This window comes from Adiantum capillus-veneris, chromosome 13 (genome assembly GCF_014529385.1).
Source record: "Adiantum capillus-veneris isolate H3 chromosome 13, ASM1452938v2, whole genome shotgun sequence".
NCBI lineage: Eukaryota > Viridiplantae > Streptophyta > Polypodiopsida > Polypodiales > Pteridaceae > Adiantum > Adiantum capillus-veneris.
In genome coordinates this window covers 20,184,952-20,211,328 of record NC_140943.1, presented here as the reverse complement: position 1 = coordinate 20,211,328, position 26,377 = coordinate 20,184,952, and the positions used below count along the sequence as shown (strand labels likewise).

At 48.2% G+C, this 26,377-nt stretch overlaps 1 protein-coding gene across 4 annotated transcripts in view; it reads right to left on the bottom strand.

The window, feature by feature from the left end:
- Positions 1–26,377, bottom strand: part of LOC147443677 (Zn-dependent exopeptidases superfamily protein) — a 179,868-nt gene that overhangs the window by 37,343 nt on the left and 116,148 nt on the right. For all 4 annotated transcript variants that reach the window (XM_086526479.1, XM_086526478.1, XM_086526480.1 and 1 more), the window contains 4 exons: positions 16,003–16,227; positions 15,759–15,916; positions 10,726–10,889; positions 10,569–10,651 (listed from right to left, as the gene is read on the bottom strand). In XM_086526479.1, coding sequence (XP_086382605.1) covers positions 10,569–10,651; positions 10,726–10,889; positions 15,759–15,916; positions 16,003–16,227 — 630 coding nt within the window. The remainder of the gene's footprint in view (positions 1–10,568; positions 10,652–10,725; positions 10,890–15,758; positions 15,917–16,002; positions 16,228–26,377) is intronic.

Here is a 26,377-nt window from a genome sequence, read left to right as displayed (position 1 = left end):
TTCCCATATATGATTTCGTATGGAGCTTTACCAGTTGAGAAATGTATAGTATTATTAAACGCAAACTCAACTAACAATAAATATTGTTCCCATTCGGATTGTCCTTCCGAAACATAGCACTTGAGAAGGTCTAAAACAGTGGCTTTAGAGATTTTCCTTTGACATTTCGCTTTGACCATCTCTTTGAGGATGATAAGCTGATGAAAAATCAAGCTTAGTTCCCAAATTCTCGAGCAGTGCTTGCCAAAATAGACTAGTCCTACGAGGATCTCTATCACTAACAATAGTCTTTGGTAACCCATGATGTTTAAAAATCTGAGCTAGAAATATTCTAGCCATGTGATCAGCTTTGACCGTCGTCTTAACTGGAAGTAAATGTGCTTGCTTATTGAATTTGTCTACTATAGTCCAGATTGCATCATTTCCATTCTTAGATCTAGGAAGATCCGTGATGAAATCCATGGCAATCCTTTCCCATGGCATGTTAGGCACATGGAATGGCTAAAGCTTGCGATAAACTTTATGTCTGTCATATTTCACTTTTTGCCATACTAAACACTTGCATACAAAAAGGTCAAAGCGGACTTTACGAACCTCACGGGCTCGCTGCTACCCTCGCCCCCCCTCTCCTGTGCACGCACCTGCGCCCCCTCTCTCACCATCGCTCTCCATCCCCCCCCCCCCCCCTCTCCCCCCCTCCCCAATCCTCCCTCGCGCTGCCTTGTCTTGCTTGACCTGCCAAGCCCAACGTGCAGCTAGCTTATAGTGCGCTCTCCCCACCCCCCCCCCCCCCCCCCCCCCCCCCCCCCCCCCAATCCTCCCTCGCACGGCCTTGTCTTACCTGCCCAACCCAACGTGCAGCTAGCTCATAGCGCGCCCGCCCCAGCCTCACGTTCCCGCTTGCACCCCCCCCCCCCCCCCCCCCCCCCCCAAATCCCGCTTCTTAGCTCGCAGGATGTTGTCTTCTTAGCCTTCTCGGAGTTTCGTGTCACCTTCGCTCTTCTCGATTCAGCAGAGCAGACACAGAATAGCGGCTTCTGCTCCACCTCAGAGGCACTCTACAAAAGTCCCCTCGCCTGACATCGCGGAGCCGACCCTTTGACTTGCTCTCTCGCCAGAAGAACAAGCGAGCCTGATGGCCGAGGTGGAACGTTTGCAAGCCACTTCGGTTATCTGTAAGATCATAGGCACTCGGCCCAGTCGAGGCAAGGTTCGGGATCTACTTCAGGCCCGCCTTCTTTCGGATGTGGGCAAGATCACCGATGTCCGGATCCTGATCTGGCCTCTTGCCAAGTTCAGCGTGACGCCTCCGGATGCAGCGGGTTGCAGGCACATTGTGGTGCATTTGTTTGCTGACACTCAGAGCTCTCCTTGTTATATATTTGTACATGAGGATTCTATGACAGAAGATGTAGCCCTTCGGACTGCACGCTCGGCTTGGGTGGGCGGGACAGTCACTCCTTTCGCGCTTATCTAAGGTCGTTCGGATGCGGATTACTCCCCATCCAAACCGGCCTCAAAGATAGCGAGGTTGGCTTCTCTGGCAGCATCTGTTTTTTCTCTCACTAACTCCATGAGGATCATCTCATGGAATGTGCAGGGATTAGGAGGACCCCAGTTTCAACGTCAGAGGGGTGGACTGCGTCAAGAGCTTCAGAGATGCCTTGTGGGAGGTGAGTTATGCTACAAGAGCATCATCTTTGTGAGAGCCGCATTAGACGGTGTGGTCAGATTTTATGTGGTCGCTATGAGACGTTTTGGTCAGCTACATTTGGACCTGGAGGCATCCACGCAGGGGTATGTATGACTATTGCCGATTCTTTCCAGCAGGCCATTGTGGGCAAAGGTATTATTGTACCAGGCAAAGCTCAGTGGATTACTATGAAGGTTCAAGGTTGCCTTATAGGTTTCGTGAACATTTATGCGCCCAATGTGGCAAGTGCTCGGGTAGAGTTCTGGTCTCACGTTGTTAAGTCTTTGCCGCATGCAGAGCGGTTGTGAATTGGGGGGGACTTTAACATGTTGGAGGACCCCTCTGATCAGATTGGAGGTGGCCATGTCACCGTATACGGGGCTGAGCTGGCATCTTGGGAGCGGTTTCGTATGACTATGAGGGTTTCTGATGTTTGGCATGGTTTTCTCCCGTTCTAATCATAGAGTTGGAAAAGTGAATCTATCTAGGATAGATTGCTTCTATGCTAGTGACCGCATTTGTGACTGGGGTGGGTCAGTTTGCATCTTGGCTGGGACATCCTTTTCGGACCATGCACAAGTGATCCTAATAGTGATAGATAGACAGAGGAGAGGCAGCACTATGCTACGCATCCCTGAGAGGATAGTGCTAAGTTCTGAGCTCAGACAACGAGTGGTGGCCATTTGGACACACAGCTTGGATGCGCAAGACTCTCCTCCTGACAAAGTGGCCTTTGGACTTGCTTAGCTTAGCCGTTTCTATCTTCAAGAGTCTACAGCCCGCCTGGCTGCAGCGAGAGAGGGGGAGCAACGTCTTCGACGAGGCGCTGCTTCCCTGCAGAGGATGCACGAGCAGCACCCACACAGCCCCTGATCGGAGGAGCAGTTGCAACAGGCTCGCCAGGAGCTTGCCAGCACAAAGGAGAGGCGTCATGAGTTTGGTTTCCATTGACAGGGATCTTAGTGGACCTAGGTGGGTGAGAGAGTTACAGGGGCGCTCTTTGAGACTGTGGGACCCCGGCATACGCACGCTAGTGTCAAACAGTTGAGGAGGCCTGACGGGTCAGTTGTTTTAGAGCCAGTGGGCATGCATGCAGTTGCTACTGACTTTTACCGTGACCTGTTGTCAGCAGAGCCTTAGTCGGAGCGTCAGGATGCATGCAGAGAGCTGGTCTAGGCACAGATGCCTTGTCTTGTGACTGAGGAGATGCGTCTGGCACAAACAATTAAAATTAGTTAAATTGATTTTTCCTAAGGCCTTAAAAAATAATCCAGGCCTTAGAATTAATGTCCTAAGGACACTGTCATAAAAACTAATATCTAATTCTCCCAAATGATTTTCTCATGTTAAACTGATCATTTAATATGGGGAAGTACCAGGGGAGTAAAAGCTAGAATATTGGTAAGGCTGCCAGACCAGTCTCTACAGGGATCCAAAAGAGGAAAAATAGGGATCCAAAGGGGGACGGTCTGCAAAAGAGCAATGTGCTTCAATGGGGCTTAAAAGACCTAAGGTTCAGCTCCATTAAGACTTCCATAGGCTAAAGTTCCTAAAATTAACCAATTGCCAAAGTAAGGGAAAATTGGATGGTAATGGGAAGACTAAAAAATCTTCCCACATCCCTAGGAAGGAGGGGGCGAGCCCTAATAGTACCGGATGAGAGAGAAACACACACACACTCCAAAGCTCCCCCTTTACACAAAGGGAATACTAGACACATGTCAGGCTCCTCGGCCAGTTGCCCCCAATTTCCTCTCAAATCCTATTGGATGGCCATAGAGGTGGACCAATGAGAATTAGGCTAGAGTAAAAGTAGTCTAATCAATTTAAAAATGCTTGATAAAAGAACGAATAGAAATTAAGCTCCCTAGAAGACTATTGGACAGTCTAACAAGGGATCTAATGAGCATCCAGCAACCCAATGGCTTGCCTGATTCCTATTGGCCAGAAGACTAAAAGGTCCAATGAGAGTTTAAATGAATTATTTAATTACCTAAAGCTCTCACAAAAGGGGAAAGGGGGACACATGTCACAAGGCTATCAATTATGCTTCTAATTTGTGATTGGCTAAGCTTTGCAGCAGCCAATAGGATGCAACAAGAGCAAAAAGCAAGAGGGGTCGACCAAGAGAGAGGAACTCGATCTCCTTCTCCAAGCATTGAGAAGTAGAGGCCTACACTAACAACTCTTGGCTATGGAATGCAAATCCAACCAAGAGCCAAGCTTCAATGGCATGCTCATCTCCTCTACCATGCTAATTCTAAGCTAAGCTATGCTATTAGAGTGATTATGTGCAAAGAATACTTCTTTCTTGTAATATACATCTTCTTCCTCTCAATCTATCCTCATTCCCTGCTAGCTCTCACCATTTTTGAAGGTGTGTGAGGTCTTGGGACTGAGCCTAGGGACACTACGTGTGTTTTTCAAGCATAATTTGGTGCATGAAGCCTCCATCTTCATTGCACCAACGAGTTTTGTCAAGGAACATAAGAAATGTATTGTACAAAAGTCTCCTTTGATGGGAGAAGCTATAATACAAAGCCTTTATGGAGGGGGGACCGGCTCCATGTAAATCCGGTCCTAATTGTTGTCGATTGTTTTATTTCTCTCTCTTTTCAAGTATTGTCAATGCCAAATTAGCTAGGTGTAAATTGCTATGTTGGTTTCTCAAATTAAGTACTCTCTCTATGCTCATTAGGAACATGTTCTTAATGAAATGCTCACTATGTTATCAATTTCCGTTACACACAAGTTACTAGTGCATTAGATGTTACATTGGTATCAAAGCTATTGGTTTCTCTTTTCTTGCTCAAGAAGAGAGGTCCTCAAGCTTGCTACAAATGGTTCATGGTGCAGACAAGGAGGAACAAAGGAAGAAAAAGGCGAGAAGAGGCCAAAGGAAATCCTATGCCGCCTGAAAGAGGTCGTCCAAGCTCATAAAGTTCAAAGAGGGAGGAAAGAACATCTCTTTCCTTACCTATGATGACACTTTTGGTGCTACGAACAAAGTCTTGGTCTTTATCCAACAATTCAGTGCGGCGTTTGGAGATGAGGGCTGCACGGAGTCCTCTAAGCTACGTTGTTGCTACGGACAAAGTCTTTGCCTTTATCCAACAATTCGATGCGGCGTTTGGAGATGAGTACTTCACGAAGTCCTCTAAGCTACGTCACTAGCTATGCATTTTCAAAAGTCCGCCAGGGAATGGTGGTCTAACCTACGAGCACGGTGAAGCTCAACGAACATGGAAAGCTTTAAGAGCTTTCATCATGGAAAACTGTTTTTGGCTACTGACGCCAAAGACAAAGTACTCACCGAATGGCGAAGCTTGAAGCTCTCTCTCTACGAATCTATCCACAAATATGTAGACAAGTTTTGGGATTTACACCTCAAAGCCATTATCTTCAAAAGATGGATTTTGGAGAGCAAAAACAACAATTTTGTGCAGGTTTAACTGAGGATATGGCGGAGTATGTTAACTCCCAAAGGCCAAGCACCATATCTGCGGTCATACACCATACCATGGTGGCTTCTAGAATCAACTTCCAACAAGGGGCTAAGAGAAATCTTAAGCCCACGGAAAACAAGGACCGTAACGTGCCTAAGGGGAAGAACAACGTCCAAAAGTCTCCCAAAGGCAACGCCAACAACAACAAAGCTAAGGAGAAGGGAGTTTATAAAGGCAAAAATAAACTCTCTCCTAAAGAGCTAGAGCGTTATCGAAAAGATAACCGTTGTTTCAAGTGCGGGGAGCGAGGGCATGCCTATCGTGCTTGTCCCCACAAGAATACACGTAATGAGCCTCCTATAGCTACCTTGGTTGAAATTCAAGAAGAGGATGCTCATCACAAAGGATCTTCTCTATGCCATGCTTAGGGAAAGGTAAGAGAACATGATGCTTTCATTCTCTTTGACCGTGGTTCTACTCACAATTTCATATCCAAAGAGTTGGCCACCAAGCTAGGCATCCAATCCTATGAGATGGGAGATGTCCTACCTGCCAATGGTGCTTTCAAGGGGCAAGAAGCCTCAGTCACTCCCTTAATTGGGAAATTGAGGCTCCATGTCCAAAGCTATGTGGACAAGGAGGATTTCTTTCTCTCTCCTCTTAAGCATGAGGCTATAATCCTAGGGGCACCATGGTTTGATCGCATGGCTGCCAATGTTAAATTCCGTGAAAGGCAAATATACTTTAAGTTCAGGGAAAAAGATATGTACATAGATGCTAAGGAGTTGGGTAACACCATACCCATTGTACATAAGCAAGCTTTCAATAAGTCAATAAAGAGCTTTATTTCCGTGTACATGATTTTTGTTAAAGATTCTCAAAATGAACCTAATGTTTTAGCAAAAGAAAATATAAACAATCAAAAGGAAGTAGAGTTATTCAATTTCCCCAAAGGGTTCCAAGATAATTCAGCCACTACTTGAGAGCCTCATAATTGAGACTCGGACGGGCTTTGTCAAGGAGCTTAGTATCCTTGACAACATCTTTACCTTTAGGAAGGCGACTGCCCTTGCCGGCCTGCGAGCATAGGATCTTGTCGTACTCCTTCTCGACTTTCAGAAGGCCTATGACAGTGTTGACTAGGAATTTTCTCACTTTCCACAAGACGGGTTTTTTAGATGCATGGATCAGAGGGGTGTCTACTATCTACATATGTGCTCACAGTGTCAGGAGGATGTGGCAACTGCTAGCCTTAGTTGTTGGTTTCTTTCCAATGATTTTTGTTTTATTTTTGGAGACCCTCTTTTTGAAGTTGCAAATGGTCAGACATTGTATGGCCAATGTGAACGGTAGTTTCACCCGCAGACGAGAAGTTGGTCGGCACTAGAATTCGTATAGTAAGAGGATGTCTAGGCTTAGTTCAAGATCATGTAGCTCCCCCCGTCGCACTTACCAAGTTGGTGGATACTAGGAAGTGAACTCAATTAAGGCACAAAGCCAAGGTGGGGTCACCAAAGGAAATGACCAGACAGTTGGGCCACATTGCATTTTTGGATGGAATCCCAATGGGGATAGATGGTCAGAAGACCAGTGGGAGCCCAACAGAAGCATCTCCTAAAAATTAGGGAACTGCTATTTTGGGCCATGAAATGTGTTCGCGTCATTACCTCTGGAATGACAAGGGGAACATTTTAGGACTCTAGTGCAAAGTCAACTAGGCAACCGGTCGAAAGATTTTTAACCGGGAAGCCCAAAACGCGAAACTGCTTGTAAATGTGCCAAGTGGCACTGCCTGGTGCACTTTCCTCATGCAGAAGAGGGGGCACTCGATTTCTAGCTGGGAGAGACCTCATTTGCAAGCTGTCATAGGTTAAGAGCTATTGGCTGCAAGCTTTCCCTCTCATGTACAGTGTGGTGCAAGAAGTCATGTCCTGCACACCCCTCACTGCTCTCTCTTCCCTATGTGCAGTAATGTGATGCCCCACAAGAGGACTCTTCATTTCACTCATGTACAGTTGCGTGGTTACATGCGTATTTGCTGAGGCAAGAGCCTCCCTGAGCAGGAGCAGGAGTAGCTGATTGCTGCTCCAAAAGCAGGCACCGGTGAGGGTGATAACCTCACCGTACAGGTGCGATTTCAGCATTGGTTATACACTGTATTTTGACTGTTTTTCAGCCATATGGACACCAGAACCCTTGGGAATAGTGCCCCACTGCTTGAGGACAGTTCAGGGACTGTTTAGGGCTGAAAACAGGGTAAAAACCAGTAAATACAGCGTGCTGAATTTACTGTTTTTGGGCAGGAATCAGAGGGTTTATGCCAGTGGAAGTGAGTTCCATCAGGGGAATTGGTTTCGGGCAAGTTTTGGGGCTGTTATGCTGCCGAAATTTTGCCAAAACAAGTGGTATCTAGCTGGATACACGTAAAGAATTCCCAGGACTCTACTTTGTAATTTACCCTCTTAAAGTATAAAGAAATACCGAAAGGGGCGCCAATTTTGGGGCCTACAAGTTGTCGGTGTCTGCTGGGAGCATTCTAGCTTCCGAGCCGTGTGTGTGCTTAAGTGTTCATTCCATTCGCAGGTTACCTTTGCAAAGTGCTCTGTGCGTGTGTCTAAAGTAAAGAATTTCGGGTGAAAGCCAAAGCCTACCGCCCCACGGGCCGTTTACACAAAATCAAGTTTTGCTAGGAGGAGGTCATGGGGAACGCTTAATGCTTACACGCTTAGTACGGTAGGGTTGCCCTCTTGCCCCCTTCTTGTTTCTTTTCTACATAGAGGCAATGAGCAGATTTTGGACCTCATAGAAGGTTGGTTTGCGTGGCCTACAGCTACCCATTCAGGGAGAGGAGCTTGTGGACGCTAAGTTTGCTGACGATCCAAACATATTTTGGGAGGATTGTGAGGCCAATTTTCACAGAAGTGAGCAGGTTCTAGAGGTGTTTTGTTGTGGCTCAGGAGCATTGATAAAGTGGCCAAAGACCGTTGGCCTTTTTGGGTTGGTGATGCTCCGACACCTGACTGGATGTTGGGAGAAGGCTTTTGTTGGATCCCTTCAGGGACGCCCGTTTGCTACCTGGGCTACTAGGTTGGCTTCGACTTGTCACCAGAGCAACATACTGCCCCTCTCCTCCTAGCCATTAGGAGGAAGCTTTCACATTGGAGCTCGGTGAGGCTCTCCCTTGCTGGTAGGGCTGCTGTGGCCAACCAAGTGCTTTTGGCCACCATGTGGTACATCACATCTTGTTGGATCTTCTCGAGGTCTTGTATCAGCCAGCTAGAGAGGCTGATCACGAACGTTTCGTGGACAAGGAGAGACGCAGTCGGCTTGGGCCAAAGTCTCCTGGTAGGTCATCACCTTACCTTGCCCTCAGGGGGGACTGGGTATCATTGATCCAACACGACAAAGTAGAGGCCTCCTTGGGAAGCTCATTGTCAGGGGCCTGGATACAGCTCTTGCTGCAAAGGATCAGAGGTAGAGTTCCACAAACAGGAGGCCCTTGGACTCTGGAGTCCCTCCACCCGTTGGATTTTCACAGAGATGTGAAGAGTGGGACTGAGCAGGAGTTGCTAGGACCGTTTTGCGTTGAGCTTACATCGGTCTTGGGAGCAACTGAGTGGGAAACTTGAGCAGCACCAACCCACATGCATAGAGAGCGCTTGAGTTAGCCTCTTACATAAAACCTGGTTAGTACACAGCGAGGTCACATGGTTGGCAGTAGGTCTCAGGGCAGAGGGTCCTCGCCGCACCCTGGGAGATTGATTGCAGTGTACAACACTTTCAGAGGAGAGTCAGAGCACCCAGCTACGCAGTATGAGGGCGGGTACAGAGCATGTGTCAAGACGTCGTTGAGGCTATTCCATTAGAGTGGCACACGCCTCTCGAGCTGGCGGATCCCAGCTGTTAGATGGGGGCCTTTACTCGGGCCTGCTCCAACTCATGCCCTTGCACGTTCTTTGAGGTTCAGCAAGAGGGCCGACCTCACAGAATTGTTGTTGAGGCATCTGAGGCAGTAGAGTGTTGCGATTCAATTTTTGGCGATCAGAGGAAGGATATGTGTACTTGATCTTGACCCGACAGATCTTGAGACTGGAAATTGGCAGCTTTGGGCTTAGGAGAGCCACCCTCTGTCACGAGTGCAGTGGGACCCTGGGGAGTGGTTTTGGCGAGACCCTTTCGCTTCAACAGATCACCCTGGGACCCCTTTCTTCCAGTACACAGCACAACTCGGGCATCACAATCTCGCTGCTCGAAGAGAGGCCCGCCCTGCTGCAACAGGTCACTCGCAGGAGGAGGGTCTCACAGTTGAGTTCCTGGCAGACTTTTGGGAACGCTTGTGGGACAGCAGACAGCCGAGGAGAGTCACCATGTTCCACTAGCTTGTCACTCATTGAGCTATGGCAGAGGGGACAAGACCATACTCCTCTCCAGAATCGTCGGAAGGAGGTCGATGTCCGTTGGAATCCCCATTGTTTTCTTCTGTACCCAAGTGGTCGAGTGCAACAGTTTCCTCCTTGCGGCATTCGTCGACTGAATCCATGTGTGTTGCAAGGAAAGGGATTGGATCCTTCCAATAAGAATCCTTTGGGCTCTGATACCACTGTAATAGACTTGGACACCCTAAGCCAAAAATTAATGCAACACACACGAGAGAAACTGGAAGACCTGAACAAACCGAGAGAAAGACGACATGATAAGGCGGAGTTCCGCGCCCAGAGATACTAATCCCAAAGACTGGCGCCCCTTCTCAGTATTTCTTTATTATCAGGCTTTCAGAAGTACAAGGTCCGAGGGTCCGCTCTTTCCGCAGTGCTTCCAAGCTAATTAGCCATGCACCCTTTTGAAGGCCCTTGGCCAAAAGCACTTACATGAAAAGCTTAGTCTAAAAGCATCTGGGAGCCAAAAGCTAAAGCTAGGCTGCCAACAACGTTAACGTGGAAATCTGTACACCTGCCACGTCGACACACCTGACAGCGTAAAACGCTGAACTGTGCATACAATCTGTCACGTCAGCATGTCCACACGATTTCAGGTTGTCCGTGCATAAGTTGGTAAAAAAACATTATAAACAATTTGCCCCACTCGGCGAGGATTTGTAAGTTGGTAAAACTTTTTCTGCCTCTTTTGCTAGGGTTTAGGCCTTGCCACATCATCATTTTGTCAGAATGTCCCAGGATGTTCAACATCGGTCGCTGTCGAATGTCCTCCATGGTATGTACTCTGATTGGGCGTGCTTCTGCTGTAGTCTTCATCGATGTCGTGATGCTCCTCGTAGTAGAGAGACAGTTGGAAATATAATTTATCATCACAGCACAAAGTATCACTGAAATGGTCTATAAAAAATAAAGGATCGTGTGATCTGTGGGATAATGCTGCAACCTAGCACAACCTGAACTTGGAACTCCATATAGATGCCAAATAAAACTAACCAGGTAGTTGCTGGCCAGAAAAAGACCAATTTATGAGAGGTCCTGTTATGTTCAAGACTGCTGCCCACACTTCATGAAGGGAACTGCATCAACAGTACATACACACTTACAAGGCTGCAATTATACAGACAAATATGCATAGACATCTGGTACTAACCCCAGGTCAAGTTCAACATAGGTTCGCTTTTGGCCTTGATTCAGACCCTGCTCAACGTACTGGATAAGAATACGAGGAACGCTTGGATGGTGCTTTAGAACATCCTTGCTTCCTGCTGGAAACCTGAAGGACTCCACAAAAAGTTGCGAAATTGGGTATAAAGCCTATACACACAAACACACTAGAATTACAAGTTTGAATAACTGAAACCAAATTGACATTTTTATCATAATGTTACACAAATTGATCTTAGAGCCTTAGGTATGCACAAACTATCAGATATGACTGAAACAAACAAGACTGCAAAAGCAACGTCAAATATATATCTTTTTTATTAGAAACAGATCTAATTATATCGAGTTTAACGGCCCCAAAGTGGATGAATAGTGAACAAAGAATTAAGTAAATAGATATCAACAAGTCATGGACATGAGAGCTAGGGGCCACTCAGGTAGTGCATACTCCCATGTATGATCTTAATTGTTTAACTCTCCAAAAATCAGATGCATAAAGAGTAACTAAATAGTCTTACACAAAAATAATGCATCCTGAAACATCCCAATTGGTTGCTTATTATAATTTTTTCACAAAGAGCTCCCCATTCTATGTCTGATCCAACATCCCTAACCACTTTGCTCCAATCGACCAACCAGTGTGTTATGCAAGCTCAAAAAAAACAAGAAGTGACTAAACTTGCTATCTACAAACTTCTGGTGGAAAAAGCCTTGTTGGTGCCCATCCTCTCTCACGACTTTTTTGGCCTCCTGTTGAATCTAAGACATTGGACCAGCATGTAATCGGCATCTACACCTTTGAATGCAGGACAGACAAGTTATCTCAAATTAAACAAAGCACAATACATATAAGAAAAACAAAGCGGCTCTGAGAATCTCTAAATTCATAGTTCGTCTTGCTAAGTATTTTTGCCAATGTTGGCATTAAAGCAAGTCATTTGCGATCCTCCTGCAGTGTGCATGCAAAAAGTCTGCACTTTTGCAAAATTTTCTTGTAAATTAGTGGGTGAACAATTTGTGTTTCAGTCTTCTGAATCAAAGGTTTACAAATATAAAATTCCAGACATCACAAGAAGCAAATTAGAGTAAGAATGAGAAGATCGCTAGAAAATTAGAGTAATTGAAGTGTTAAGTGGCCAAAAAATATCTCATTCACCTATAAAATCCTGTATATTTCAAATTTTCATGCAAAGCAAAAGTACTCCAGCTCTATTTGAGTTCCACCTTGTAACTTACTTGCAGATGATGAGCCTAGGTGTCGTACAGAAGCCAAAGCTCCAGCTCTATTTGAATTCCAGCTTGTAACTTACTTGCAGATGATGAGCCTAGGTATAGTACAGTAGCCTAGGTGTTGTACTTATATAGTGTCCCATCCATGTTCATCACCTTTTTATTGCCAATGCTAGGAGTCCAATTCTATGCATTGGTTTTGAGAGTCCATTTTCACCCGTTGGGCTCTAGTGATTAGTGGACCTTTGGTAGGAGTTGGGTGGTAGAATAATATTATTTCATGCAATCATTCGTGTCAGCACCTGACATGACTATGGCAAGCAGTGAGAAACTTTACAGACTCCTTGCAACATTCGGACTCAAAACACTATTCTTCAAGCAAAACCTGCAAAGAGAATAGAGAGGTGGAGTTCCTCTCTAAATGCACTGGTAGGCGCCCTTGGGAAATAGTTTATAATTATATTCATGCTTCCACAAAGTACAATGGCTCTCTGAACTCAAAGAATTCCCAGAAGTGTTCTCTGTACAACTGGCACCCTTGCCACAATGTTATAGCTAAGAGCTGTTAAAAGAAACTTACTAAAAACACTACACTTTACAAGCTTGGAATATTGCCCCAAAATGCATCCACAGTGGGACGTGCTGAAAAGCATCCATGGTAGGAACTACACACTAGATCGGGAGGTGAATCTTCAATCATAAAATTCATGCATCTGTAGACATGTAGAAGAGTGAAGTGCAAACCCATTGCCTAAGAAAAGCTTTGCAGTGCTCTCCTGCTGCCCTAGCAGAGCCTATTGATGTATCCCACTGACTGCACATAGTGTGCATAACTCTGGCTATATCTCAACCAAGGAATCAAATGTCGAGGAAGGAGTAGCACTCAAAATAATGTGTGTATTTAGCCTTCAAAACAAACCAGAAATTAATATTGCATATCGTGACATAGGCAATGCCACCCGAGTGTGGCTCGAAATTGTGTACTGTAGCAGGCAGTAAGTCCAATGTGCCATCTCCACATCTCAAGTAGAGATTTCTGAGCAAGAAAATGAGATCTGTCGCTGCCCCCTCAAACAGCAAGTGTGACCCCGGAAAATGCTAGAGCAAAGTGACAGCCCCCAAGTCACAAAGCCATGTTGCAAAAAGCCAACAAACCGCCTGGCAAACAAAATGAGCAGATGGACATACCCAGAAACAATGTCACAAACACTCCGCTGTCTGTAAAGTAAATCTCTAATAAGTTGGATCATGGCGAGATTGGGCAGTTTTCTCTCTCTCATGAGCCTCTGTCTATTGTCTATGCTCTGAACATTCCACTCTCCACATACATGGGGACCCTGTAAAGCAAACTCTCAAGAATGTCTCCTTTACGTACAAGAAGGAAACTTCATGAGAGAGGGGTGAAGAATGAGTCCAAGATTTGGAGTGAATATAGGGCCACCAACCTCTCTATGCAGGAAATTCCTACTCCGGAAACAATGGGAATCCAGAAATGTTGCTAAGAGAGGAGGATCCTTAAGCTGGAATTAATGGCCATGATCTTCTCCATAACCTTTCCCTTGTTATTTCAGTTCAGTATTCATTTTACTCTCTTCAGGTGTTTCCAATTTGGGGGGTGTTCATTTGGTCCATAGTGCACTATAATCTCCCTGCTTCTCATGGTTTAAATTGGTTACATAGGCCCATTATCACTTATCATCTCATGCCAGTCTGGTAGAGTCCTAGTCCACACAATCTGCACCTGCACCATCTCCATGCACAGTGATATTTAAGCCCGAGCGTAAAAAGTGACTACCCCTTCAGTGTATAGCTGTGTGTGCTGCTAGACCAGTTAGCTGTTAACTTAAAAATTGAGTAGTCAGGTCCTAGACCACTTAGTTGCTGTATCAAAAAACCGAGTAATGTGCATTTGTTGTAAGTGACCTCCCTTGTGCGCTTCTAGATTTTATTTCAACTATTTTCCATCTTGTCGCCATTGTCTGGTGCCGAGTATTGCCAAGAGGAGAACCACAAAACAAACGAGTGCATTCACATATTTCTCCTAACAGGGGCTCTCATTTTTGGTAATCTCATAACCATGGTTGTCATCGACCTCTCTGAAAAGGTAGCCAGAGCTAGGTCTACTTGCTTGAAAGGCAGGACTCGGAAAGAGGTACCTAGAATAAATAGTATTCCACTTTCTAAGAAAACCTGAGTTCAACAATGATGGGAACTTGCTTGGGGAGGGTGAGAATAAGGGTGAGCCAATCTGAAGAGGTCCCATCATGTCAAAAAAAGCATAGTTTTTCCTCATTGATACACAAGCTGAATAACCACATCTAGACTGCCTCTCAGGATCTACTGAGAGACACTAGCATATTGGCCACATATATACAGAGATCATAAGAGTGGGGGGACTACGCTCCGAGATAGTCCTTGTAGCTTGCCTGAATAACTTCTAACAAAAACCTCATGAATGATGACCAAATAACCTCTTTTTTCCTTTCGTGCAAGTCCTCAAAAAGATTATGTGTAGGGCGCTCCTCCAAGCGACCTCCGTGTGCATAAGTTCTCAAGTCTTTACACTAAACAAACCCATGCTTCTGTGAGTAATAGACCCTTGGACATTCCACTTCGCAAGGGGGAAAGCCTCAATAGCAGGATGAATGTCCAATGCAACTGCATTGCCGCCATGAAATCCAGGTCAAGCCCTGATAAGTCCTTGAAGGGCTGACCTGTCAAAGCCATCTGTTTTTCTTCCAGAAACATCATTTTAAGTTACATGGTCATTGTGTGTGTTGGCTATGTTGTGTTCTGCCACACATACACACACACACACACACCCTCCCTTCCCCTTCTATCCTGCTTTCTCTCTTCCCTGACTGTAAAGAAGGATGAATACACATGGCGTGCAGATAATCTTGCATATATGCTGTTTTTGGTTAAGGGGCAAATACATTATCCACTGCGATATGTCCATCTCTGTGAGCGCCATGTATAAGCCCACAACCTTTACAGCCATGACATACTATGGCAAGCACACGTCCTTGTAGTTCTAGTAAAAGCTGAGATTCCAAGAGCGTCTGACACCCTTGCTACGTCTCTCGCACAATATCTCACTTGAGCTCTACGATAGCAATGCAAATCTCCCACATCCCACCTAACGTGCTTCTATTACGCATAATAGGTGCCTTCTCATCCCTACGCATCACATGAATGACCTCAAACTCTCTCAAACATCTATCCTGATCATTGGTGATTATGCTTGTTTGCCAAAAAGCATCTGTGTGGTGATTATGCTTGTTTGCCAGAAAGCATCTGTGTGTATAGCTTGTCATTCTAGGTGGTGTATTCACCTAGCACTGATAGTTTTCTGTGTACAATAGCAATGCAAAATGCCAGCTTAAGTTTGTTCTCACAAGTTAAAGAAACCTCCGAAAGAGAGAACTGTTTAGCAAAGTGCTTTTTTTCTTACGTAGCTATTCAGCTTAAATCTGACCCCAAATTTTTTTTTTAAATGTGTTTGTTCCTCCCAAAAAAACTAGTAATGCTTGTGGCTATTCGACTATTCAAGGGCGCTTGGTAGTTGGTGGTGGCAAGATAATGATCAATCTGTCTAAATGTTATCTACTTAGTAAAACTACCTCAAGGCTGGCATCTAGTCGCTGGTGTCGTAAAGAGTTAACAATTGTTTATGCTAACTGCATGCGGACAATTGATGGAATATAGCTCTCCTTAAGTACACAAGCAAGCACTGCCAAGCCTCACCTAATTAGAACAGAAACAAAAAGTTAAGACTTGCAGGTGTACCATCCAAGTGCCACTTGGTGATCTCATCACAGTTTTGGAGCTGAAATCGTTTGCCAAGCTCAAAAATTCTGGAACTGCTTGTACATGTTTGAAAACAAATGGCACTGAATTTGCATCAAAAGTTGCAAGATCATAGGAAGAATATGATATCTCATTCCCTGTCCATAGCAATACAACAGAGTCAGTGCTTACTACTGAGAAAGATGAAGACTACACAGTCCTAACTTCTGATAACAAACCATACCATCAGTATTTATAGTATGCTGCAGCAACACTCTTTTAGGTGCAGAATTGCTGTATGGAAAGAACAGTGATGATACAGCAGCAGCCACAACGCTTACAAGTATCAAGAAACGAACAATGTGGGTAGAGGCCAGCCAAGACCCAATGGCTGGTATTAAGGGACCCACTGAGAGGAGCACAACATAACCAGTTGTAGCTGCTATGATGATATCAGGAAGAAAAAAACCTGAAATCACATTAAACTTCTAGATTAGCCTCTGGTCGTTCTCTATTCAGGACTTAATTGTGTAAATGCCAATTGTAAATCCACAGTATCCAAAGGACAAGGTCATACATACAACTTTTCTTTTGTTGACCAGTTTAATCTTCCTCCTCATGAAACTTCACAGGTGAAAACTTGATCTACGCTTTGCATACATAAAGAAGTGTGGATTTTCATCAATCATCTGACTCACCAACTATTTATCGAGAGAAGCCTCTATCTAAGCACGAAAAGAAATTAGCCTTCTGTTATTAAAGGAGGACTCTGCTCCACCCTAAGAATGCCACCTTACTGAGGAGTAAAAATTAGTGGTCAGTGCATGGGCGCCCTTACTCAGTGATGAGTGCCTAAGAAGACTTGTACTACGGCTACTGCTGCTCGCCCCCCCCCCTTTGCTGTTGCGCCATCGCTCTCCTCCCCCCCCCTCCCTCCCCCCGCTGCCCTTTCGCTGCCCCCCCACCCCCTTCAGCCCCTGCGCACTGCCTCTCAACCCACCCGCTGCCCCCCCCTATCTGCGCGCGCTGCCCCATTAGCTGCCGCAGCCCGCTGCCCCCCCCTGTCTGCGCGCTGCCCCTTAGCTGCCGCAGCCCGCTGCCCTCCTCTCGCTCTGCCTTCCCCGCTCCATCCCCCCCCTCGCTGCTGCTTGTGCACCCGCACATTGCACGGCTGCCCTCTTCGCCCTCGCTATCTCCTCATCCCCCCCCCCCCCCCCCAATCCTCTTCGCTCCCGAAGGCCCTCTGCACCTGGCTCAGCAGCACTTTCTCTTCGGAAAAGTGCCTGGCTGACTTGTTTGCAGGTTTCTTCTTCGCCGCCCGCTTCTTCGACTCAGCAGTAGACACAGATGGAGGCTCCAGCTTCACCTCAGAGGGACTTTCGATTGAAGCCCCCTCGCACGACCCCGCTGAGCCCACCATTCGACTTGCTCTTACGCCGGCAGAGCAAGCGAGCCTTGCCACAGAGGTAGAACGCTTGCAGGCGACTTCTGTCATCTGCAAGGTTCTCGGCACTCGTCCCAACAGAGGAGAGCTGCGAGACCTTCTCCAAGCCCGCCTCCTCGCAGAGGTGGGCAAGATCTTGGATGTCCAGATTCTCAGACGGGGGTACTACCAGATTGAGTTCGAGACTTCCGAGATGGCCTCCAAGGTCATAGCTATGAGTCCATTGGCCATCCGAGCATCACGCGCCCACTTTCGACAGTGGCGACATGGTTTTGACCCATCTTCGGATGTGCTAGTAGAGGAGGCGGACATCCCCATCTCAGTCTGCTTTCCGGGTTTACGGAGGGAGTACCTTCCACTTCTCTCCAGGATTGGCTCCGCCATCGGAACTGTCCTGGAGACACCTCGTACGGCAGCATCAGTAGCCGCCAAGGCGGCTGGCATCCATTCAGTTCGAGTTTTGGTCAGAGATACCCACACGCTCCCGAAGGTCATCCTTCTGCCTCGGGTGAGTGGGGGTTGGTTTAGACAGCGTGTGGAGTACTCGGGTCTCCCGAACCAGTGCTTCATTTGTAGACAGATGGGCCACCTAGCGAAGGCCTGTCCACGGAGGAGACCACGACCCGCACTCCAGCCTCAGCCTCAGCCCCAGCCTGCCAAGGCTGGGCAGCAGCCACAGCCAGCGACACAGAGCACAGATTCAGCGCCACCCTCCGAGCCTGGGGCTCCAGCGGAGGAGGGGTGGCAGCAGGCCCATGGCCGTCGACGCCAAGGGCCACAACGACAGCCTGGCACTCAGAGTGGCCCCCAGGTGCCTACTCAGCAGCAATGGGTTCCCACGGGGAACCGCTTTGGTCCTCTTGAGCAGGAGGAGCCCCCTACGCCAGCCACCACCTCCGCTTCACCCTCGCCAGCCGCTCCGCCTTCCGATCTCCCCTCCTCATCCTCATGCCCTCCCCCGCCCTCTGCTACCGCTCACTCCCCACCTCGCCCCCCCCCCCCCCCATGTCTCTGCCGCCCCACCCCGCTTCTCCTCTCCCCCGCCCCCCCCAGCCCCTTCTCCCCCTCCTCCTGCTTCAGTACCACAGTCGGCTCAGGAGACTGGACCCTTGTCGGCGGCCAGGAGATCTCTTGGCAGCGCCTTCGCCACGAGTCGCCTAGCGAGAGAGGGTCAGCCCTTCATGCGGCCCCCACTGCAGATTCAGACTTCTCCTCTTGCAGCTATCCCTCGTGGTTTGACGAGCTTTGACCTCCGACGCCGCTGGGATTTCTTCGATTACGGGTTTACTCGTTTTCTTGGCGATTCCGCAGCAGACCACAAGGCAGCCTGCTTCAGAGTCCACGCTTTGTTCCTCGCCGCTAGGGGGACAGAGGCCTTGGACTCAGCAGTTGGTTTCTCCTTCCCCCTCTATGGCAGGACTGAGACAGAGTGGTCCCTCGACTCAGTGGTGGGATGGTTGCATACACAGGTTCTCGAGTTCTCTCACCACATGGGAGAACTTGGCGTTACAGATTTGCTGCAGACTTTGTGGCCACTGGCCAAGTTTGCGGTGACACCCCCAGATTCAGCAGGATGTAGACACATTGTGGTGTACTTTTTTGCTGATACGCAGTGTTTGCCTTGCTATCTATGTATTCATTCATGAGGACTCCTGGACAGAGGAGGTTGCTTTACGCACGGCTCGCTCTACTTGGGCTTGGACCAGGCACTCACTGCAGTCTCGCCTATCTAGAGGACGCTCGGATGCGGATTACTCCCCATCCAAGCCTGCTTCGAAGATAGCTCGTCTTGTTGTTGCGGCAGCATCGGTTCTCTCTCGCTCCCCATGAGGATCGTCTCGTGGAACGTGCAGGGACTAGGTGGGCCCCAGTTTCAGCGACAGCGGGGCCGATTGCGTCAGGAGCTTCAGCGTTGCCTTGTGGGAGGAGAGATTGATCTCCTTATGCTTCATGAGCACCATTTGTCTGAGAGCCGCATTCGGCGATGTGGTCAAATTTTGCGTGGACGCTATGATACCTTTTGACCTGCTTTTGGACCTGGAGGCATCCAGGGTGGGGTATGTATGACTATTGCGGACTCATTACAGCAGGCCATTGTGGGCAGAGGGATTATTGTACCAGGCAGGGCTTAGTGAATTACTATGCAGGTGTAGGGTAGCCTTGTGGGTTTCCTGAACATTTATGCGCCCAATGTGGCGAGTGCTCGTGCAGAGTTTTGGTCACAGATTGTTGAGTCTTTGCCACAGGTTGACCAGTGGTGTGTAGGAGGGGACTTCAACATGTTGGAGGACCCTTCTGACAGAATCGGAGGCAGCCATGCTACTTTGCATGGAGTCGAGTTAGCAGCTTGGGAGAGGTTTTGTATGACGTTGAGCGTCTCGGATACATGGCAGCATTCTGGCTTTGTGAGGCATCCAGAGAGTCTTGCCTTCTCTAGATCGGACCGCAGAGTGGGAGGAGTGAATCTATCGCGCATAGATCGCTTCTACACTAGTGACCACTTCAGTGACTTGGGGGGATCAGTGGGCATCCTGGCAGGGACATCCTTCTCGGACCATGCACCAGTGATCCTCACAGTGGCAGACAGGCAGAGGAGTGGGAGCACGATGCTTCGCATCCCAGAGCGGGTCTTTATACGGGGAGATGAGCTTCTGGACGCTGAGTTTGCCGACGACTCAGCCTTGTACTTAGAGGGCCAGGAGTCCAATTTACACAGATGTGGGCAGGCTTTGGAGACCTTCTGCTGTGCATCGGGCGCACTGATCAACTGGAGAAAGACAGTGGCTTTCTCAGTTGGTAGTGCTCCTGTGCCAGATTGGATGCTAGGAGAGGGTTTCAGGTGGATTCCTCCAGGGACTGCAGTTCGGTACTTGGGTTGTCAGGTTGGTTTGGATTTGTCCCCCGAGCAGCAGATTGCTCCTCTTCTCCTGTCCATCAGGAGAAAGCTGTTACATTGGAGCTCAGCACGACTTTCGCTGGCTGGTAGAGTAGTAGTTGCCAACCAGGTGTTGTTGGCGACTATGTGGTACATCACTTCTTGCTGGATCTTCTCGAGTTCTTGCATCAGCCACGTAGAGAGGCTGATCAGGAACTTCCTTTGGTCTGGTCGCGACACTCAGATTGCCCGAGCCAAGGTGGCTTGGTCGGTCATCACACTTCCTTGTTCTCAGGGAGGGCTTGGGATCATTGATCCAGCACAGCAGAGCAGAGCCCTTCTTGGGAAGTTCGTCGTCAGAGGACTTCTTCCAGGCGAGGAGCACTGGAAGGAGTTCTTGTTGCAGAGGCTTCGTGCCAGGGTGCCTCAGTCAGGAGGCCCTTGGCAACCTTCGACCAGATGGATCTTTACAGAGTTGCGCCGAGTTGGTTTGAGCAGGCGACTGGAGGACCGATTCGCTGTGAGTTTGCTTCCTTCTTGGGAGCTATTGCGGCGTGGCCTAGAGCAGCGACAGCCGACGTGCATGGAGGAGCGCCTACGGCAGCCCCTCGTCTGGAACCCCATGGTTAGCACTCAGAGAGGCCACTTGGTTGGTAGTCCGCCTCATGTTTCCTGGGGTCCCATGGAAGCAGGTCCAGCGCGCTCTCTAGGTGACTGGCTAGAGTTCACAGGTTTGTCAAAGGAGGTGCAGGTTGTCCAGCTACAGGGCATCAGAGGGGTTCAGAGCATGTGTCAGGACATCTCAGAGTCAGTTCCAGCTGATTGGCTCACGCCTCTCGAGCCAGTAGCACCCCGGTGGATGGGAGCCTTCACACGACTGGAGGTTCTCATTTCAGTCAGGGCTTGCTCAGAGACTGTCCCAGCCCTGTTCTTCGAGCTTCAGGGTGGGGGACGATTACAGAGAGTTGCAGTAGAGGCCCCGCAGGTAGCAGAGTGTTGTTTCCAGAGGATCCGAGTTGTGGGCATCTGTGGGAGGACTTGCGTCATAGACCCTGACCCAGCAGCTCTTGAGACAGGACACTGGAGGCTATGGGCTTGGGAGTGCTGTCCACTGGCACGAGTACAGTGGGATCCTGGTGAGTGGCTATGGAGGGACCCATTCTCTTTTGCAGACCGCCCAGGAGTCCCTTTCTTTCAGTACATTGTTCGGCTTGGACGTCATATACTTGCAGCACAGAGAGAGGCCCGCCCCGCTGCAGCACGTCATTGGCAGGAGGAGGGTCTCACAGTTGAGTTCTTGGCAGCTTTTTCGCAGAGGCTGTGGGACTCCAGACAGCCGAGGCGCGTCACCTTGTTCCAGTGGTTGGTTGCACACAGAGCCACAGCAGTAGGGAGCTGGCTTGTACATAGTGGTCTCTCGGCCGCATGTACAGCCTGTGACCAGTTGGTGGAGAATCAGCGACACTGTCTTTGGGACTGTCCCTCGGCCCAGCAGGTGTGGCTACGAGTTCTTCGGCTGATGCGTGCCCTCTCCACGGCTCGACAGTACACTTGGGGGGGGGCGGCTTGGTCCACCCTCACGGGCCCGACACTTCAGTTTGAGCTATCTTCCACCAGCAGGATGATAGTGATACAGGGGGGTCGACCTACACTCCAGCCTGCTACAGACCTTACTCCACATGAGTGGAGCAGTGAGAGAGCGGAGTGTTGGGAGCTCATCAGCGGCCTAGCTCTCTGGTTCATCTGGCGGGCCCGTTGTTTCCGCATCTTTGAGGCTAGCCTTGTACCACCAGCAGAGACTGTTCGTGACTTTTGGCTAGAGCTGATCCATACTCTCAGAGGACAGCTTGAGGGACTACAGGGCAGCTCCGACCGCATGCGGGAGCGCCGCGAGGCTTTCCTTCGTCTCTGGCGCCCTGGGCCGTTTTACTCCATGGTCCAGGGGGTGCTCAGATGGCACTACTGTCCACCTGTGTGGCTTTTCCCTCCTCCCATCTCTTGATTTAGCCCCATTGTATATATGCTGTTTTTTCATTGGGAGAGTCTCCCCATCATGTTTGTTGTAGCCCTCTCTTGCAGAGGTGGATGTAGCCCTATGGGCAGCTTTCATTAACTAATAGAAGGATCTTTTTCTCGGAAAAAAAAAAAAAGAAGACTTGTACTACTCTAGTTATTGTAAAATATACTCTACAGGCATAGCCGATATCCAGCAGATTTTGACTCTTTTCCTATTTTGTGTTTGAAGAACTTCGACAGTAAAAACTAAATCCCATAGGCTACATCTCTCCCAAGAACCTAATAAGGGAACAGACTCATCCCACACACCATGGCCCCACTCACTAGAGTATCTCAACAAATAGATGGAGGCAAGATCCAAGCATGCCACCAATTTTTCCATTAAGAGAACTACCTTGCTCGTGGAACTGAGATCACTCTCTCCTGAATTGGGGTGGGGGGGTTGGTGTTGAAATAGGATGCTACTTGCGCCATAGTCACAGGGGACGCCCATTTTTGGGCTTTCCATTCCCACTTGCCGTCCCACCCTCTTTTTTACACTGAAAATCCATTTGAGCCCCGCCCTTGTCCCCCGTCCCCACTCCTCAGGACGCGTCCCGCACATGCAAACAGATACAAGTTCCTTTTTTCTCTTTTTCCTTTTGAAATGGATTCTTGTGCGTGGAGGCTAATATTGGCAAAGGTCAATTGCAGGTCTGGAGCCATCGCTATAGGTTTCCATGGAGGTGGGAGCTACCACACTTAAGGACGTGGTAGCACTCTCAATGTAGCTGGCCATTTTGTGTCCAGATATTTGGAGAGATGTGGGAGAGCCATTTGGTCTCAATCTAAAGTGGACGTGGACGTATCTTTGTTTCTTAAACTAAATGTCAATGAGATTGTCGGCGTGGCTACAAGAGACACACAGCTGCCCACAGAGCAGATAGTTTTGGAAGCAGTTGCAACATAGCACATGTGAATTGCATGTGAGAGGAGAGAGCTTTTGCGTCATCAATTCTTCATCCATAGTGGTCTCGTATGGTCCCATACATTTTGTACACGTACGACGATGTGAGGTACCAAACGAACTGGAAAAAAAATAAGATCTACGACGACGTTCCATATGTTCAAAAATAGGAAAACAAATAATTCTTAAGTCTAAGGCCTAGGCTCTTGCATTATGTACTATGTACTATGTAGCTACTAGTATCAATAGATTTTAGAGAGAGAGAGAGAGAGAGAGAGAGAGAGAGAGAGAGAGAGAGAGAGAGAGAGAGAGAGAGAGAGAAGGGGGGGGGGGGGGGGGAGGGGGGGAGGGGATGGAGACGTGAATTATGAGAGCTTGAGAGGGAGAGACCCAAGGGAGAGAAGATGCAGAGGCATGACTCTAGTCTCTAGAGCTTGTCACTTGAGAGCTAAACCATGGGAGCATTGAGAGCTTAAGAGCATTCAAAGTTTGGAAGTGTTGGAGAACAAGATAGAGGCATTGCTTAAATAGAAAGAGGCTAGAGCATGAGAGATAGAGAGCATGGATGATGACTCTTGAAAGTTAATGAGGGAGGGAGAGCATGAGAGACGTGGCAAATTGCAATGTCATTAGAATTTAGCCTTTAGGTCACATGGATGATGGATCATGGGCTTCATGTCACATGTGGAAGGGGGAGCATCCAAAGCTCAAGAACCCTAGCACATAGATGGTAGAATCCAATGTGGCTAAAGTTGCTAAACAAGCTTGAAATTGCGCTCCAAAACGGCCCCAAAAGCTGTCCCAAACGGTCACTGGTCAACAATCAAAAAATCCCAACGGCCATCTACGGCTGCAAAAAAACGGCCATCTACGGCTCCATCACAAACTACCGTTAGTGGCGCATAGACCTCCAACTCACTCGCTATGCTGCCCTTTCTGTTGTGCTGCTCACTCCCCAGACCTGCGCGTGCTGCCTGCTGTAACCCTACTCCAGTGTGCGCTGCTCCACGACCTGCGCGCGCTGCCTGCTGTAACCCTACTCCAGTGTGCGCTGCTCCACGACCTGCGCGCGCTGCCTACCTGCCTTCTGTTCAGTTGTACAGGATTGTCACGCGTACTCCTTTGAAGTCTGAAATGAAATGAAATGAAATGTTATATTAACGTCTTCAAAAGGCCATAGTGACCTATGAGACCAGAAAGTTACAAGGTGGTGGATCTGATACAAAGTCAGAGTAACAAAATAACCTAATCAACAGTACAAAACAAAGATATATCTTATGGGATTCTAGATGGGTCGATGTGAGCTAATCTGAAAAACTAAGCAAGAATGGGCGGCTTTAGCTGAATCACAAAAGATCTAGCATCGGTCGTTGGCGGATCTCATCAATTTCCTCCATGGTTAGTAGTCTGACCGGGCGCTGTGCACACACACACACACACACACACACACACACACACACACAGAGAGAGAGAGAGAGAGAGAGAGAGAGAGAGAGAGAGAGATATGAAATGAAATGAAATGTTATACTAACGTCTTCAAAAGGCCAGAATGACCTATGAGACCAAACTCATACAAAAGTGGTGAATTTGTTACAATGTCTGGGTACCTTAGTACTAAAGTACTAGTGTGAAAAGTGTGAAAGTGTGAAAATAAATGTGAAAAACTAAATACAAAGTATTAAATAAACTTCTTAGGAGAATTCTGGGTGTCTGGCTAGAATGCTTCTAATCCTTTGTTGTAGTCTCCTCCGGTGAAGTGTGCTTCTGCATCTCGGTCGTGGTCATCTCGATTTCCTAAGCTCAATCGCCCTGTCAATGAGGGTGCCTTCGGTATGAATGTGGGTACTCCTTTGTGCTGGCTGCTGGCATCTTGCTTCTCCTTCCACTCCTGCTTCTCTCGATCCAAAGAAATCTGTGATCTGCCTCTGCCTCAGAGAGAGAATGAAATGAAATGAAATGTTATATTAACGTCTTCAGAAGGCCAAAGTGACCTACGAGACCAGAAAGTTACAATGTGGTGGATCTGATACAAAGTCAGAGTAACAAGATGACAAAATGACAAAATAAAATACTATGGAATCCTAGACTACTGGGTGTGGACTAAGCAGCTAAAACAGCTAGCTAGGATAGCTAGATCACAGGAGATCCAGCATCGGTCACTCGCGGATCTCATCAATCTCCTCCATGGTCAGTAGTATGACCGGGCGTCGTGCATGTCGAGCTAAAGTGACCCGGATCCTCTGATGCAGCCTCTGTCGATGATGTGTAGTCCTCCGCAGTCGTGGGCGTCTGGATCTCCCCAGCTCAGTCGCTCGGTCGATCAGTATGCCTCTGGTGTAAAGCGACGAGCTCTGCCTTCGTAGTAACTCCTCCGACTGTCCAGTGGCAGCTTTAAAGAAGTCGGTGATCAGTCTCTGAGACTGGCGAGTCTCTCCTCTCATCAGGTTCTCTTTGTGTCTGCGCAGTTCGAGCAAAAACAAACCGAGGTATCTCTGATCCTCGTATCGCATGACTCTAGAGAATGGTCCAAAGCCCTCTCTGAACAAGCAATGGAAGCGGCCTCGTATCTCGTAGTAGACGGGGCAGTGGCATGTGTAGTGCAACTCTGTCTCGCGCTCGATGTCACACAGGGGGCATGTCCTGGCCTCTGCTTGTACTCCGCTGTATCTCCCAGTCTCGATCCGCAGCTGGTGTCAAGATGTGCGTATCTGGCCAAAAGCACATTGTATCCCATGAGACAGGTGAGTGTCCATGTATCTGGGCCTCGTCACAAAACCATCCTCTATAAGCTGGAGGAGATGCTCTCTGTAGAAAGCCATCTTCGTGCCTAGCTCCTGTACTGGCTGTATCCATGTCCTCTTGGTGTCTAGCTGAGTCAAGTCCTGGCGAATGAGCCTAGTGATCTCGGACTATGTAAGAGTCAGAGAGGGCGCATCCAGTGAGTACTAAAAAGGAGGCAATCGGTCTATGCTGAACCCATGCGCCTGAAACCATGACGTCATCTCCCCATACGAGCATGCTGTATCTCCCTGCATTGCTAACTGTCGAAAGGACTCAAGTACAAGGCGTGCATATCTGTCTCCGGGAAGTATGAAGGACACAAATCTGGTGAGCACCTCAACCACCATTGGGGGGGCAGCTAGCTCTGCTCGTATAATACCACGTGGTACTGAAGCCTTGGCCCTAATGAGCCGCGAGATCATAGAGACCAGAGGCTTCTCCATGTCCCCCCATCCATCACTGCGGCATGTCCTTGCGTGATGGTCCAGTGAAGGTCCCCAGATCTCAGCTCCATAGAGCAAAACACAAGCCACCAAAGTGTCAAAGAGCCAGAGCTT